At 42.9% G+C, this 16,632-nt stretch overlaps 1 protein-coding gene across 2 annotated transcripts; it reads right to left on the bottom strand.

Annotated features, from left to right (window-relative positions):
• arhgef37 (Rho guanine nucleotide exchange factor (GEF) 37) lies at window positions 1-16,571 on the bottom strand. 2 transcript variants are annotated; one of them, XM_077532320.1, is made up of 16 exons: window positions 16,459-16,571; window positions 14,486-14,679; window positions 14,154-14,203; window positions 11,380-11,723; window positions 9,351-9,480; window positions 8,419-8,566; window positions 8,161-8,360; window positions 7,942-8,072; window positions 6,517-6,621; window positions 6,319-6,432; window positions 6,070-6,239; window positions 5,579-5,726; window positions 5,371-5,499; window positions 5,074-5,269; window positions 4,655-4,842; window positions 1-3,020 (listed from the first exon to the last, which is right to left on the bottom strand). In XM_077532320.1, the coding sequence occupies exons 4-16, from the start codon at window positions 11,704-11,706 to the stop codon at window positions 2,766-2,768; spliced, it is 2,241 nt and encodes a 746-aa protein (XP_077388446.1). In that variant the 5' UTR covers window positions 11,707-11,723; window positions 14,154-14,203; window positions 14,486-14,679; window positions 16,459-16,571; the 3' UTR covers window positions 1-2,765. The 2 variants fall into 2 exon arrangements, with proteins under 2 accessions (XP_077388446.1, XP_077388447.1); XM_077532321.1 differs by lacking the exon at window positions 14,154-14,203.
• Between the last annotated feature and the right edge of the window lie 61 nt (window positions 16,572-16,632).

Raw genomic sequence — 16,632 nt, 5'->3', positions numbered from 1 at the left:
TTTGACATTTTGAAGCTTTATTGAAGAATCTTTAGCATTATTATGCTGCTACATTGGACAAGATGGACACGTGAAATGTCTCCAATAAGTTAATCATCAAACACAACAGTTAAAAAAAAACAAAAAACACATAAAACAATACTACATACTGTATATACAAAACCAGAGCACAATACGCTTGTGTTAATACTGGCAATTTACATACATACATACATGCAGTAATGTTATTAATATACCAGAGTGACTAAACTATTTACAATATCATACCTTAGCTCTGTATTTGTAATTTATTTATTGCAATATCAAAACTATTTTTAGTTTATTTTGCATCATTATTGAACAATTCATTGTGCTGCTCGTTCTGGAGTGCTGCCTTGACCACAAGGAGGCAGTGTATTACAGTCATGCAGACTAATGAAGAACAGTACTGTACTTCTATTGCTTGCTACTTTACATGACTGAAGCTGTAATATTATTCGGCATTTGTCGTTAAGGATAAATAATGTAATCATAATTACACCCCCTTGTTACCTTGTCTGTAGGACTTGGGGGATAAGTCCAATAAGTCCATCCATCCATTTTCTTAACCGCTTATTCCTCACAAGGGCTATGGAGGTGCTGGAGCCTATCCCAGATAGCTTCAGGCAGTAGGCGGGGTACACACTGAACTGTTTGCCAAAAACATTTTCATTCACACGCAATCTCAAAATTACACCTATGTGGGTGCCATATTTGTGGCCATTTTACAAAGGTCCACACACACACACACAAGACTTTACCAGTCGACCTTACATCCAAATATGGACTGTATTCAAACTCTTAATGACCATTTCACAGTCTATTAGCGCCCTCTACTGGTAGAGAGTTGAGTCGCAGCTTTGGAGAGTGGGAATCAAGATCATCTTGCCTAGCAACCGGCAAGTCACAACATAGTATCCATAGTATCGATGCTCAAAAACTGAAGTATTGTCTGCATAGTCATTTCTATTTTCTTGCTTTTTCAAAGAAATTTAAGTATGATTAACAAAATGCCTAATTCTGCACATGCGCCAAACAGCCCCTAAAGTACCGGTAAACATTTATACAATGTGACAAATTTTCTTCATTGTGCATGAACTGTTGTGCGGATATTACACACCCTGGATTTGGGATTTTTTTTGTTTGTTTTTAAATAAAATAAATAAATAAAAAATGCTACAATGCTATTCTCAAGTGATTACGCTACATCTGTGATAATTATATTATCTGTCTACATATGTTGCTCCTTTTCAAATAAATATGCGTACTGCTTCTGCATATGAGTCAATGGAATTTTGCATGGTTTGTTCGCATTTCGTTAGGCGGACTTAAGCTATGTGCGTGTTTTAAATATAATATGTATACATGTCTTTTTTTATGTTTAGTTTGACAGTAAGCTTCAGCTGAGAGTGACATTAAATAGCTCAAATGCCCGTAATGATTCATTGTTGACTATTTGGCTAACTTTTGTTGGTATTTCAAGTTTGCGCTCTGTCGCTCACACATCAGCCGAATGGAGACTCGGATCTCGAAAAAGCCACAAGTTGGCACCACTGGTTACAATTTTAGTCCTACCAAATGCTGACAGTTTTTTTTTAGTTACAGTAATGTTATGACATGAAAAAAACAAGCTAAAAATCAAATAAAACAAAGACAAAGTGCACAGAGAAGGCAAATGTTCTTTCCTTCATTTTGCAACTGCAGCAACTCTTCACAGTCATGTGACAGTCATGTGAGAGGCCAACAAACAGCATCACGTCCTTCAGTGTCCTTGCAGTGACGCCAGCGTAGCCGCGAGCTGGTTAGCAACACATGCAGCCTGCCCACTCCAACAAACTCGCCACTGAGGAGGTTTCGGGGGAAGTCCGGAATGTTTTTGCGGACCTCTTCCCACTTGTTAAACTTCAGCAGGACCTCTCAAGTCCGACACTTTTGTACGATTCGAGAGATGTGGACATTTGTGCGCAAAAATAATACACACTTTCAGAGCAAAAAAAACAACAACAAAAAACTAATCCAGAACAAAGTCAAAAAGTCAAGAACCAGTCAATAACAGTTTAAAAAAAAAAAAGAAAAAAAAAAAGAACCATGTACAAATGAAAAGATTATAGTAAAAAAAAAAAAATCTTTCAAGGACCATTGAAAAACCAAGTCCAGAATTGGCTTAAAACAGTGATGAAGTAAAAAGCAAAGACAATTAAAAAACAAAACAAAAAGAGGTAAAACCGGGAACAACCTAGTCAAAAATAGACCAAAACAAAATGAAAAACAGTCAAAAAAGGGAAAATATACCAAAAGAAAGTGAAAACCCAAGTTAGTCAAGAAAAATCAAGAGCGAATTTGAGAAGTAAAAAAAAAAAGTCAAGACCATCGAAAACCGAGTCAAGAACGAGCCTAAATGACTTAAAAACCAAGAAAAATATGTTACAGTTTGACTTATTTAACGGTTTTTGGACATTGACAATTTTTTGACTGAGATTTTGATGGTTTTTGACTTGTTTTTTCTCAAAGTTTTGACTATTTAACTTTTTCTTTTTTTTCTTTAACTGGAATATCTGTTTTTTATTTGTTCTTTTCTTTGACTGGTATTAACTTAGTTTTGGCTGTTTTCATTTGAAAATATTTCCATGATTTTGACTGTTTTTGACTTTTGATCTCAACTGGTTCTCTATTAGTCCTAACTAGCGTTTTGTTTTGTGCGTCTTTGACAAACATCTCCCATGTTTGGTTACGGCTGACAACGTCGGCTAACCTTTCGTAGGGGCGCCGCCGTCGCCGCCGGTGTGCCAGCAGGTAGGCTGGCGGGCGGCCGCGGCGCCGGCGACGGGCGCCACGGCGAGGTAGTTGGAGGGTACGTAGCCCCTTTGCCGGCCTCGCACCTCCACCAGGCTCCACTCGCGGTTCCCGCGCTTGTCGTGAGGCTCGAGGACGCGCACCGGCTCGCCTGCCGCCACCGAAACTTCGTGGTTCCCTCGTGCCGTGAAGCCGTACGCCGCATACACCTGTTGACACGTCAGGCGCGTGAGCAATGCTACTGCAATGCAACTTTGTGTTTTTTTTTAATTATTTTTTTTAACTTTTCCATTTGATTAGCTTTTTAGGTGTTTTTGTAATTGGTTTTGAATGTGTTTTTTTTGTTTGTTTTCTACTTGTATTCTGACTTGTTTTGAACTTGTAACACTAGTTACTCACTTGGTTTCTGACTCGTATTCACTCGGGTTAGACTTTTTTGTTTTGCTTGCGTTTAACTCTCTTTTTCACAGTTTTTGTCTTCTTTTAAGCAGCTTCTTAACATGGATCGACTTTTCCTAACTTTGCACTTGATAAGCTAATGTGCCAATGAGCCGCTGCCCTTGCTGAATTTGGTGGCCATCTCGATGTCATTACAAAGTCTTGCAGCAGTAACAACATCAAGTGACATGTAGCGGCTAATTAGCATTTTGCTGAGTGGCTGTCCGCAACCTTGTCGACGGCCCCCAAAATGTTATTTTCTCCCTGCCAGTGATTTGGGGATGACTCAACGGCCCTGTTAGCTGAAATGAAGTCTTCATCATGATTATCGCGATCACGTGACCTCGAATTGTGGATGTCATTTATAGGAGGCGGCTCAGGGACGCCTGGAGGAGGTCACCTGAACCTTCAGTCATTTTGACAGGCGGTCAGGAAGCGCATTACACATGCACACGCACACAGCGACGCATCTTATGATATTGCGCTCCCCTTATTGTCACTCTCTCTGTCGTGTACGCGTTCACACAAACTATCACACGCATTTACAAACCTTGACAACTCACACACTCCTATACTGCATTAATATCAGAAAAACATAACAGACACACGCACACTTGTCACAAAACACAGCGGACGCACGTGTGGTCATGTGACAGATTGATGCGCTTGCTGCAGCATACACGCTCGCAACAACACATCACTCAAGCAAACACGCACACACACACGGTTGTCACAACATTTCATTTTTGCTGGTGTTATAATGACTCTAATGAATGATATTATTGACAGCACTATAATCAAATATGGCTGCATTCATGCCATGATTATGTATTCTAATAGCTGGGGGGGGTGTTGTATTGACTCACCTAGCCGACTATTATAGGAATTATTTGGGGGGGTATTTGTATGTATTGTATTCTTTTCATAATAAGAACTATTGACATGTTTCCTGGCTCGTTCTTATAGACCCTGTAAAGTGAATTTAGAGATTTGTTTCTAAACACGATACATAATTACTATGAACTATGTCGTATTCAATTGTGGAGATATAGCGTTATACAATTTTTCACTATTTCAGACAGTACTTTCTGCACCCTTTTTGATGATCCTATAGATACAGTTATTCACGTATCGCTGCTGTGAGCAGCACCCTGCCGACAAGTATTACCATAGACAAGAGTACATATAAAGTAAAGCTGTGTCACTTAACTCCATCATGAAGGAGCATAATCTTTACAGATACCAAGTCTGCTTGAAAGGGGGAAAGGGAGGAGTTTTTTTGGGGGGGGTGAGCATTTATTTATGCAAGGTGATGATGCAACTGGTCAAATATTGCATATCAGTGCAAACAGCAGTACGTGAAATAACTTGTACGAAATAGTGGTGCGAGTTTGCGTGTCGTCACCTGGAAACATGGTTGGCTGAACGCCACCCCGGCCGCTCTCGCGCTCGTGTGCGGGAGCTCTGCCGTGTACGAGTGTCTTCTGATGACGTCGGCATCCTGCGGGAGGCTCAGATGAGGCGATGGCGGCGGCTCCTCCTCCGCCTGGTGATAGCGGATCAACCTGGAGGCTGGCGCATAGCCTCGTGGGCCTGCGGCTCACAAACGCAACCGCACCAGTCAGTTTATTAGGCACAGCTTGATACAACAGCGGCGTTAGGTTCTGAGGCACTAATGAATATTGAATATTGTTTTTTTATTATAATCCACCTCCTAAACAATTCCTATAAAGATAACGCGAGAGAAAATAAAAGGAACGCTGTAAACATTAGCTGCGAGTGTGATCATATGTTGTACTGTCCGGTCGGCATCCAGTCCCTCACCTCCGGCATCCACGAGCCACCTGCGTTTGTCTCGGCGGGTGTCTGCCTGGCTAATGACGGCCACGAGCTCCCCCTTGGCGAGGTTGAGGTCCAGGTCGCGGCTGCCCACCACAGCGCTCACCACCTGGTAGATCTTGTCGGAGCTGTGCTTGGCGGTCAGCTGCTGGAGCCGCTGCTGCGAGGACGAGTTCAGGGGCTGACGGGTCAAGAGAAATACGTCACTTGTGACGCGGCGCGGCTTGTCCAATGAGCCAGTGACTGAGTCTTGTTTGTCGGTACACAAAGTTGGGTAGCGACCTGAGAAGTGGGCCGCAATAGCGTCTCCTCCACACTTTGAGCCAAAGTTTCCAGCCTCCTTGCCCCTTCGAGCGCTGCCGTCTCCGCCCACTCCCAGAATACACGAGTGTCGAAAGAACTGTGAGCAAGCTGGGAAGAGATGAAAGGCATGATGGGATCAGGTCTCAAATGATCCTCAACGGCAATGACTCGTATTTGGGCCGGATACCTGTTGGGCGAAGCTCCGGAAGAGCTGCTCCAAGTCGGAGGCAAGGTCTCTGTGTAGGCAACTGAACGTTCCCAGCATGCTCCAGATCATCTGCAGCGCTAAACTGTTCAACTTGGGAAGCTCATTAAGCAGCAACGTGTTCATCGTCCTGCATAAAACGTATGTTAGGAGCCATATGATTTTCACTTATAGCAACAAAAGTAGAAAGTCCAACAATTTGGCTTGAAGCATCCAGTTTCGGGCCATTTTGGCTCTTGCCTCTTTCATTGTGTCCTTCAAAGACAAAATTGTTCTTGCCACTTTCCATTAGCAACACTATTAAGTTGAACAAAGAAAAAATAAAAGAACAGCAAAAGCCAAGCGAAAACAAAGACATTGTCGACTGGCAGATGCATTTTATCCGATTGCTATGAAATTTAGACCTTGTAAATCGTGAAGGATCTTTGCATCTGAGTGGAACATGGCACAAAAGACGCTTTGCCAGTCCTCACCGATACGTGTTGGCAATGTCCTGCTCCTCGTAACTCAGAGTAGGCTTGGCCTCGATCCCTTCGTAGTCAAGCAGCTTATGCAACCTCTTACGGATCAGATTCCTCGGACCTGCCAAGAGGTCACGGAGCGCACACAGAGGCTTGTGGATCAACGTCCTCATCCTCTTTTCCTGCGAGGCCAACAGTGACAACATCAATCATCAGCAACATTCTTGAAGTGATTTGAGTGGACGCTGGCGAATGACTCACAAATTCAGGTAGAATCCACTGCCTGAGTCCAGTGGTGATCTCCTTATAGCAAACGGGGGCCTTCTCACCGTCCATGTCCAGGTCAAACTCCTCCGTCTTGCAGTTCAAGAAAGTCTGACGACCAAAAAAAGAAGATAGCGAAGATGGATGACGGCGAGCAAGTCAACGCGTTATGTTGCTCCAGCAGGGTGAAGGTACCTGGAGGTGGTGGAGGTAGAGCTCCACGTTGTCCAGTAGCTGCAAGATGCCATGATCGAGGACATTAAAGACGCCTTCTAGTGCGTCAAACTCCTCATCCACTAGCTGCAAAAACACAACAAAACACATACTTGGCAAGTTCAGATAAAAAAACAAAAAACGTATACTTCAGCTAGATACATGACGTTTTTGTTGATTAGGGTGCAATGAAAACCAATGTGAAGTGGAAAATCCCTTTTAGTTTAAACTCAAATAAATTGTTACATTTTAAAATGTACTGTATTTGAATCATATTGCAGCACACATTGATATTTGCGTTGAATCGTGTATACGAAGAGATCGACATGAGATATAAATCAGCATAAATCAGTTTAATTGTCACGCCGCCACCAGAGTGGCGGGTCATGCTTTTATTTGTCACAGTCAGGTTCCTGTTTTATTTTGAAATTACTAACTCTCATCTCACCCCAGGTCACTTACCCTTCCTGCAGCTCACTGATTACCGGTCCACGCCCATGATCACCACCACCTGTTCCCAATCAACCCGGACATAAAAGCCACCTGATTCCTCCCCTCAGTGCCGAAGTGTCACATTTCAGTGCATGGAAGCGTCCTCACAGTCCTTGATCCACAGTCCTTGTTCGATGTCTAGCCTAGCCTTGCCTTGTCTTGCGTCCTTAGTTTGCCCCTCGTTTTCCTCCCTAGCGGAGCGCCTTGAGTTGTCCCTGTTTTTGAGTGCCCTTGTTTTATCTCCAGTTTGGAACTCTTTTTGTTCTGCCTTTTTTTCCTCCTTGAGAGGTGTTTTTTGGTTCAATTGATTAAAGCTGCAGCCTTGTTGGCCAACTTACACTCTGCGTCTGAGTCCTACCTCCTCGCTGCGTGTCATTAATGTTGCTGATTGAATTGTTTCTTTGTATTTAATTAACTTTCAAGAGCATTTACATGTTCTTGCATATTAAGAGACATGACAAAAACTGCAGCCGTAACATAATCAAGTTTTATATTTTATATTATTTATGAATATAAATGTAGAATAATATTACAACAAAACACATACTCTTGTTTTTTTCCTTGACTCCAAAAGACGAAAGAAATGTCTGATAGATACAAGAATTATCGTGTAAAGTGGATAGATAATTAAAATAATAATAATTGGGGAAAAAAATCAGCGAATAAATGTGTTCAATTTAAAAAGTCAATACAAATATAATAATATTGCCTCCAGCGCTGCTCACACTAGTTGCGAATGTTTAGTGGTGGTCGCAGCTTTGTCGTTGTCTGCAGTTTAGTACATTATACATTATAAAATGTAGAAATCTAATGCTTTAGTATTTAATAGCATCTTTTAAAGGTAAACATGTAGGAAAGAGGAATGTAAGTCGTATTATCTTTGTCTAAAAAGCATGTTTTTGATGTGTGTGTTACCTTGGCAACCATGCCGGTCTCGTGTTTGATGAACCGTCCAATCCTGGCGGTTTTCTTAGCGATGCTGTGCGAGCTCAAGCGGTTGACCTTGTCCATAATGCTCAACGTCTCGCTCTTCTTGTACTTGTCGGCTGTGAGGACGCAAGGCACAGACAAAGCGCTCACAATCATCCGGTTGGCTGATCTCGGATGTGCTGAGACATTTCAAGCGCTTCTCACCAACTTCCCGGAAGCGCTTGTACTCGTTGATGCGGCAGTTTATGGCGATGGAGGTGCGGGCTGTCTTTTCCAGCAGCGTGGACGCCGGGTGCCCTGCGCCGATGTGCTTCTGGATTGTCTGCAGGAGGAGCGGGTAGCGGGCAATACGCTGCACGGGCATCACCAGGAAGAAGCTCAGCGAGCTGGCATTCACTTCCGGTCTGTGGAATCAAACATTTGAGTCATCAACGTTTGGCTTGAGAATGTTTCACAACCTACGCTGATGTCTTGATGACTTCCACAATCTGGTCCCACAGCGCCTCCTTCTGTTTGTAGGAGTTCTCCACCAGGGTGACGCGGTTGTAGTTGGCCAGGTACTCCTTGTAGGCCGCCTCGATATCGGAGGACAGGCTGAGGAAAGCGTCGCCTGTTACAAAGTCAGACAAGTGAGTTGGAGGTCCACTGATTGTTCATGTTGGAAATGACTTTTGAACAGATGCTGTATACGGATAGATTTAATACCCCATTTGTACCGCTGAACTGTCCAACAATAATATTATGGCAATGTCTGAGTCAGGAATTGGGCTCTTTTCTGGCAATTCATGGGTAGTTGTGAATTGCCAGTGTCCGTATTTTGTCTGTTGTCTGGTGATTTTCAACCTGTTTGAGCGATGTGAGTCTCTGATGTTATTAAATATCCGGAGCAATCAATGTTACGGGGGTAACGAGCTCGTGGCAAGTGATTTCTGTAGCAAAATACAGACTATCCATGACAGTTGGGAGCTCTGCGTAGTTATTTTTGTACTCTCTGTGGTCTCAGGATTGGTATGGTAGGAAAACATTTTTGAACTGAAAGTAATACAAAGACAGATTTAACTTCTACTCCCACATTTTAGCGGTGAGCTAATGATAATGTCCGTGTAACTCCACGATAACAGGAAGTGTCCTTGGATCATTTTAATAGTTCACAGATGGTTACAGTTCAAAATAACGTTAGCTGTGCAATCATAAATAAAGGAATTCTGTATTGCCGCATTTTCTTTCACATTTCAGAAGCATCCAAAACAGAAATTGAGCTGTTTCGACAGTTTCACGGATCTACACGGGGATTGTCCCGAGCTGGGATGTTGTCTGTTTCACTTTCAAGGGAAAGGAAGTGTGAAGTTAAAAGGGCGGAGGAAATAGGTGTCGGATGTGGAGCTCCCACTTACACAGCACCTCCAGGAAGAGCGGCTCTTCGGGCTGGAGCTGCTTCTGATCCAGCAGACTGAGGAGTCGACTGGACACGTCCATGACATCCTCCACGTGCAGGAACATGCTGTCCAGGTTGGCCAACGGAGGCTGCCGACAACACATGACACAGACAAACACTGTGAGACAAGAAAAGGCCCGCTCAAAAAAAACATTCAATTGAAAAAAGTTTTAAACAATAAATAAATGAAAATGTTGCAGAAACAACCTCCTTAAAACAGACTCAATGGTTCCCTCTGTAAAGTGGAAAAAAATAGCTCATGACACATTGTTCAGAGTTCAATCATTATTAATACAGTTTAAATGACTTACATTTGTCATCAAAAATGACACACTAGCACCCGTCAGGAATACGTCCATTTTGATCTGAAGCTCACACTTTGGGGTATTGCAGCCCTTTCCAAGGTTCCTACTTGGACTACTCAGAGAGAATGCATCAGATGGTCTTTTAATTATACTACTTATATACAGTAACACAATGTCTCATACTTGGCATCGTCCAATTGTTTGTCATATATGCACATTAGAACAACTTTTATGGTACACACATTTCAACAATAAGCTGTCCTTTCGATGACACTGAAATGTCATCAGGAAACAATAGCTGTTGATAAGAGCAGCAGCAACAGTAGGCAAACTTAGCAGTGAGACACTGAACAATCTGCACTGTGCACCGAAAACAAGCCTGGAATTGAGCATTTAACAATGCTGCACAATGGCAACATTGTGTAAAGGAGGTCATTCTTCGCCATTTACAATGTTTATGACATTTCCATCCTCACTCCTTATTTTACAAGCACAGCTATCCATCTTTGGCTTATTCCCTCCAATTCTTACATCACACTTGCAATCAATCCTGCATGTTATTTCTGTTTGCGCAGCGCCACACTTCCTCATTTTGATCTTCTTCAATCTCACAGAGTCGACTACCATTTCCATCACACGTGATCGTTTCCATTAAAGTCAGATTCCATTACGCTTCATGGCGCCTTTCATTGGCTCCAGCGTGATTAACGACCACACAGGCGACAAAAATCAGCCGAGCGGCTGATGTGTTGAACGGAAATCAGCAACAGTGATAACGTCTACTCGTTAAGATTTCTATGATCTTCTTCTGCTCTTTTGTTATTCTTTCTGCTATTCCTATTTTTATTTTTTTTACTTCTAATTCAAAAGTCACAACACACTTCCTTTTTTCCTGTGTTGTTTCAGGTATCATTGGGACAGATGACTATGAGCAGCAGTTGTGTTTTTTCCTCCCCCTTCAACGTGAAAAAGCTGACCTTCCATTGGTTCAGAGCATTCAAGGGGACATCATCAAGTCGTGCACGAGCAAGATGCAAGATGCCGCATCCAAAGTCCTAAATTAGCGTCGGCAAAAATGGCATCGGCATGTTACTTGTTAGTATTCGCCGATGCCGATACCACTGTTATAATGCGGTATCGGGCCCTCTCCCGATACCGGTATCGGAACTGGACTGGATTCCTGACCAGTGGTGGAAGAGAAGTCTTTTTTTCTGTGGGGAGCTCTTAACAGATCAGAGCGCCTCACACACAATATGGCTAAAACTGTTAAATGCCCTTTTTTATCTTCATGTATGGATAAAAAATAAACAAATAAATACAATCTTTTAAGATTTGAAAATCCTTATATGTGAACTTGGCCTCGGGCTTCCTAACAAGGATTTCAAACTTGGGTTATGATTTCAAGACAATGTCAGGGTTTCAAACCAGAGTTTCAAAACAGGGTTTCAAGACTGGTTAGGGTTTCAAACACGGTTTAGTGAGTCAAACATGTTGCAAATTAGTATTTGAAGCTCGGATTAGGGTGTCAATTTAGGCTCTTGATGTCGGATGATGTAGAGGCCAGTTTGTATGAATAAGTTGTTACGTAAACAGAGGAACTTTGCATGCTGTGAGAGCTCCTGTGTATTTGATATGCATTTCTTTTTACATGTATTGTTGTACGCATGTATTGTTATGCCGTACCTGTAATTTTTGCAGATTCCCCCTGATGGTCACCGTGCTGACCTGCAGCATTCTCAGGTAATTCCTTTCAGACTCCACCAGCTCCTGGATAGACATCAGCTGCCTCTGCGCCGCCCTCTCCTCCTCCGCCATCTTTTCCACCTCTTCCGCTGAGGAAAGCGTTACATCTGCAATCTCCTCTTCTTCCTCCTCTTTAAATGCCTCATCCTCCAGATCGTTGTCCTCCGGGAGCTTTTCTTGTTCCGGCGGTGGCTCGTTCATAGGCAGAGGGCGATTCAAAATAGTGCGGGGGAAGGGCACAGGTGGAGGCATGCTGGGCACCTCCATGATGGAGATCACTTCGTCTAAATGAATACAGGACAAGAAGAAATCCGTCATTTACATCATGTAGGATACAAGATTTGTTCAGAGCGGTTTAAAATACACTCTAAAAACACTTGGGTCAAAAGTAACCCAATTATGTATCAAAAATGGACCGATCCGCGTTATAGGTCAATTTGACCCAGCTTCCGGGGTTCTGTTGTACAAAATGACCCCATTTTTGACCCAAGTAAAAGGATCTGACCAATATTTATGAGTTGTTTTAAACTGAAAGACTCAGTTGGGTCAAACAGAATGAGGATCCAAGAGTTTTTGGAGTGTAATGACAAAAGATTGCGTGGCTTTGAGGAGCACAACGAGAGGAGCCACAGGTGACGAGGCTTTGTTGATATAAATGCACAATGGAAAGCAGCAATCTCTAAAGTTTTGTCATGCAAGTGGCGAGCCAGAACCATCGGGGGCTCAGCTCAGCTCTCCAGGAGGCCGAGGGAGACGCTGACAAAACAGCAACTCCGATGACATTTAAAGCATCCATGAGCTCAACTCAGCGAGAGAGAAGATGAGAGTGGTCATCTCGTAAATCTCAAGTCGTGGGTTCAATCCCGGGCCATCGTGACCGCATCCAAGCATGCTTGAGCAAGAGACTGAACCCGCCAGCTCCTCCTGATGCTGCTTCATCAGTAGTTGAACGAATGTAACCCCGGGTTTTCACTGGATGCGGTTGCGGTGCGGTTGCGGTGCGGTCCGGCGACGCAAGCAATTAGATTCCATTCATTCGAATGGTGCAGTTTACACCGCTTGCGGGTGCGTTGCGTGTCGACTGCGGAAGGCCTGCGGCGTGCCGCAAGCCTTCCGCAAGGATAGCCTATTTTCTATTTTTGCCGGACGCCGCAGCGGTAGGCCTCCGGCAAATGGCAAGCTAGCACAAAACACATCGAGCGGGACAGGAAGACCGAGGCAGTTTCAAAATAAATTTCCGGTTACCTTTCAGAATAAAACACTCGCCAGCTCCTATTTCGCAAGTTTTTCATCAAAACGTGACGTGGGCGTCGCCGCCGGGCCATGTGCTCATTCACGGTTTAGACACCAGCGAACATGGACGAGGAGAGGTTTATATTGGAGGTGGAAAACCACAAAATAATATATGACACGGCACATCCGCTTTATAAGGACTGTAATGTATTGTGAGGTTGATGTTCGCGATTGCTTGTTGTGGCCGTCTCGCTTGCCGTACTGAGCGGCAGCCGGACGCGGAAGACAGAAATAAAGAGTGGACCCGCACTGACCCGACTCTCGTTATTAATATACTTTACAAGGACAACCAAAAAAAGGATGCTGCATGGAATCTCATATCTTTCTGCTTCTCTGTTGAGCAGACTTTCTGTATGTTTGTCGTTGTGAAATGCCACATGATCGCGCGCGCGCGGTCCCGCGAGACACGTTGGGAAGTGGGCGGCGACGGAGCTGCCGGACCGCAGCTGTGCGGAGCCGGTGTGGATTGACAAAAAAATTGACCCGTCCGGAGCACGCAGTCAAGACGCACCGCACCGCAACCGCACCGCAACCGCATCCAGTGAAAACCCGGGGTAAAGGTGGAAAAGCACAATAGAAATTGATGGTTTTCATTTTGTTTTGCCACTCGGCTGGCTATCGGCATTACCAGCCTAACCATAACCATAAACCTCGGAAGGGTTATCAGGCAGCAGGATACAATTTGCGTAAAGACATTTAAGTCAACTAAAAAATGTACAAGGTGGGAATGGAACTCGTCACATCGCACGTTCGGGGCGACTAGGCTAAACACTTGACTGCAATGTGGTACAATTATTTTGTACTTGTAGTTGTCATGCAATTCACGGCTAAAAATAGCGCTACTTTGATAAAATGAAGGTTTCAAGCCAAGGCTAAAGTTTCAAGGCTGGGTGGCAGTTTCAAAGCGGAGTTTCAAGCTAGCATTAAGCGTTTCAAAATAGATTTTCCAGACAATGTTGTCGTTTATAATAAGCCTTCATTCAGGTTTCACAAGAAATTGCAAAGTGCTTTGGGTACCATATGGGGCAATTAAAGCTCTATATAGAAAACAGTACATTTACCATTTAGAAAGAAATTCTGCTGCTTTTCTTCAATCTCTATAGTTCATCCCAAAATGCGTCTTTTTCAACACCAAACTCATCGTTAGTGTTTAGTTTTTTTAAGCATAAGAATATCTCTTCTCTTCATTTCATTATTTATCTCTATCATTTAATGAAAGCCCTTGTATATTTCCTTCAGGCATTCTAGTTGCACTCTGCCTTATTTGAACCATTTGGCATTCCATTGTTGCTCCATGTGAGTGTGGAGGAGTCCCGCAAAAAATACACAGTGAGTAAAATGAGCTTTTACGACAACTGGTTCCAATGCAGACGTACATCCTCATGCTCAAAATACAAAACAAACAACAACAATATACAAACCTTGTGAAGAAGACTTTTCAGTGTGTCTGTGATGATCCTCGATGTTCTCGCTGCATGGAAAACACAAACAGGCACAAGCTGCTCGAAGTTTCTCCACTGACTCACAGACACGCTGCACGGCCTCATGTGGCACAAGTGTGTGAGTGTTGATTCACTCAAGTGTGTGTGTGTTGTGGGGGGGGATGGGAGTGCAAAGGAGGGTGGGCCGGCTGTTTGGTAGAGGAAAACGGGAGGGGTTGGCACTCACACACACGCTCACGCGTACACACACGCATGCACAATAAGCTGATTGACTGCAGCAGCCAGCGGCAGGGAGAGGAAGTGACACTCACTCCGATGCAAAACCGATTGGTCGACAGCTCCTCAACAGGGCGGGCGAGGACCATTCAGAATGTCTCCCGTCTCACCCCTCCAACACCGGAGGGGCGTCAAGGGCCTAATAAGACGTCACTGACGCGGTCCCCTGGCGATAGACAAAAGCGTGGCGGGACGTCCCATTCTCTGCCAATTGGCCCGTCGTGTTGTTCTGCCAAGAGACAATTTTGAGAAGATTTAGAACAGCAGCAACAAAGTAGGGAAGAAAGTCCACTTTTTTTGGTTTGTTATTCTATTGTGCAAGGTAACGTTTATCATGAATAACTGCTAAGAGGTGAGACTATTAAATATATCACATTTTTCATTGCTGCGATTGGCTGGCATCCAGTCCAGGGTGTAATAACCCCGCCTACTGCCCAGAGCCAGCTGAGATAGGCTCCAGCACCCCCCGTGACCCTTGTGAGGAATAAGGGGTCAAGAAAATGGATGGATGGATTTATTTCTACTGTGCATCGTGACTAAGTTGCGCGAGGAACGATCATGCACATCATATGACACATGCAATGTGAAAACAAGTTTGGCACTGACAAATTTAGCTCCGTTATTGTTATCTATTGAGCAAAGTGAGGATTGTTGTGAATAAATGGGGAGGGGAGGGATCACATTAGTGACGTACATTGCATAACTGAGTGTACCAGAGACGGCATTTTTCTTAAATTCAGTAATGCCAAAATAATTTCTATTGTGGAATGTAAATAAGTTGTGGAATTTATATATATATTTTAATACTTGAACAATTTCTAAAATTATTTTTTATTTCTATTGTGCAAGGTGTTAGTTTTTGTGACAAAGTGCAAAAGATGTCTTGGCGTTCATTGTGACGTACTTTGACATTGGAGACTGTGGGCAAGGAGTGAAATGGAGCGCTACAAAATACAAACAGAACCTGGTAGAACACGGGTCGAGCAGTGCTGTATCGGCGGGGAAGGGGCACGAATATTGTGCCATGCCACGTTAACCAATCTAATGAAAATAATCCGCTTGAGACAAGGAAGGAATTCATCACGGTGGGGAGCTCGAAATGCTGCAGGATGACATTCCTGAAGCTGGCAACTTGTCAATGCTGATGTTAGCGAAGTTAAAGGCTCAACACGCCCTCAAGACAAAAACATTAACATGACAGACAACATATCGTATGTACACTACAGATTTGCTTCCTTTTACTGAACATTTTGGTGTTTATTTAGACTTCTCATTAAAGTGTCATTTAAAATCAGTATATCCTTTTGTAACTTTATGAAAGTAAGATATTAAAATTACATAAAAAATATTGAGAATAAAGTTCTCATTTTTAAAAATGAAGCCATAATTACAAGAATAAAGTTGTTAATAATGCAATGTAGTATTCAAAATTGTAACACAACAAAGTTCCAAAATCACAAGGTTGTAAATTCAATATAATATAATGTCTTAACGTTTCAAGTTTATCCTTAAAAAAAAAGAAAATAAAAAGATGTTAAAATAGCTTGAGGGTTCTATGCTCTCAATCTGTTTGAAACCAGTTCCGGCTACAAAAGAAAATGGAAACAAACCACATTTCGTAATACGTACTACATACACAGCTGTATGGTAATTTTAATCGTCAAGTAACATTACTGTGACTTTATGTGACTTTCTGGTAATTATTTTGGGGGAACAGGTGCATACGACTCAATAAAATAGTAAGATGCATTGAGTTGACAACTACTGACATTTTGCTGTATAATAGTGGAAAGAAATACCTCTTTAAAAAAAAGAAAAAGAAAAAGAAAAAAAGAAAAAAGAAAAAACAAAATCGAGATTTAGGTAGTTTCCATACGGTTGTATTGTTACGGTTTGATTTGTTGAACAATGTTTTAATGCCAGCAAATCTTGACAGCTTGAGTGCCGTTAGCTGCTAAAATTGTGCAAAAACAGATAGTTTGTTTCAAAGAATAAACGATTTAGTTACCTTGTCTCGGTCCCTTTCTACAACGTACAAACTCCTTCTTGTTGTCACTCTGGAGTCGAGCGCACCTCATCAGTCAAACACGCAGCACGCACGTCAATCTCGCGAGACTACTTGACAAACGTGATGATCGTCTGGTCATAAAAAGTAGTTATTTTATTATTTTTTTTAATCAAT

Source organism: Festucalex cinctus, chromosome 9 (assembly GCF_051991245.1).
Source record: "Festucalex cinctus isolate MCC-2025b chromosome 9, RoL_Fcin_1.0, whole genome shotgun sequence".
Lineage (NCBI taxonomy): Eukaryota > Metazoa > Chordata > Actinopteri > Syngnathiformes > Syngnathidae > Festucalex > Festucalex cinctus.
This window is presented reverse-complemented; position numbering and strand designations above follow the sequence as displayed.

What these genes read in the sequence shown, in the direction of transcription:
- arhgef37 (XM_077532320.1), bottom strand. Translation starts at nt 11,706, where the DNA reads ATGGAGGTGCCCAGCATGCCTCCACCTGTGCCCTTCCCCCGCACTATT. An exon ending in GACATTGCCAACACGTATCG is followed by an intron (nt 5,727 to 6,069) that starts GTGAGGACTGGC and finishes CGTTTTATGCAG; the next exon opens with GACGATGAACACGTTGCTGC. An exon ending in GTGGCTCGTGGATGCCGGAG is followed by an intron (nt 4,843 to 5,073) that starts GTGAGGGACTGG and finishes TGTGAGCCGCAG; the next exon opens with GCCCACGAGGCTATGCGCCA.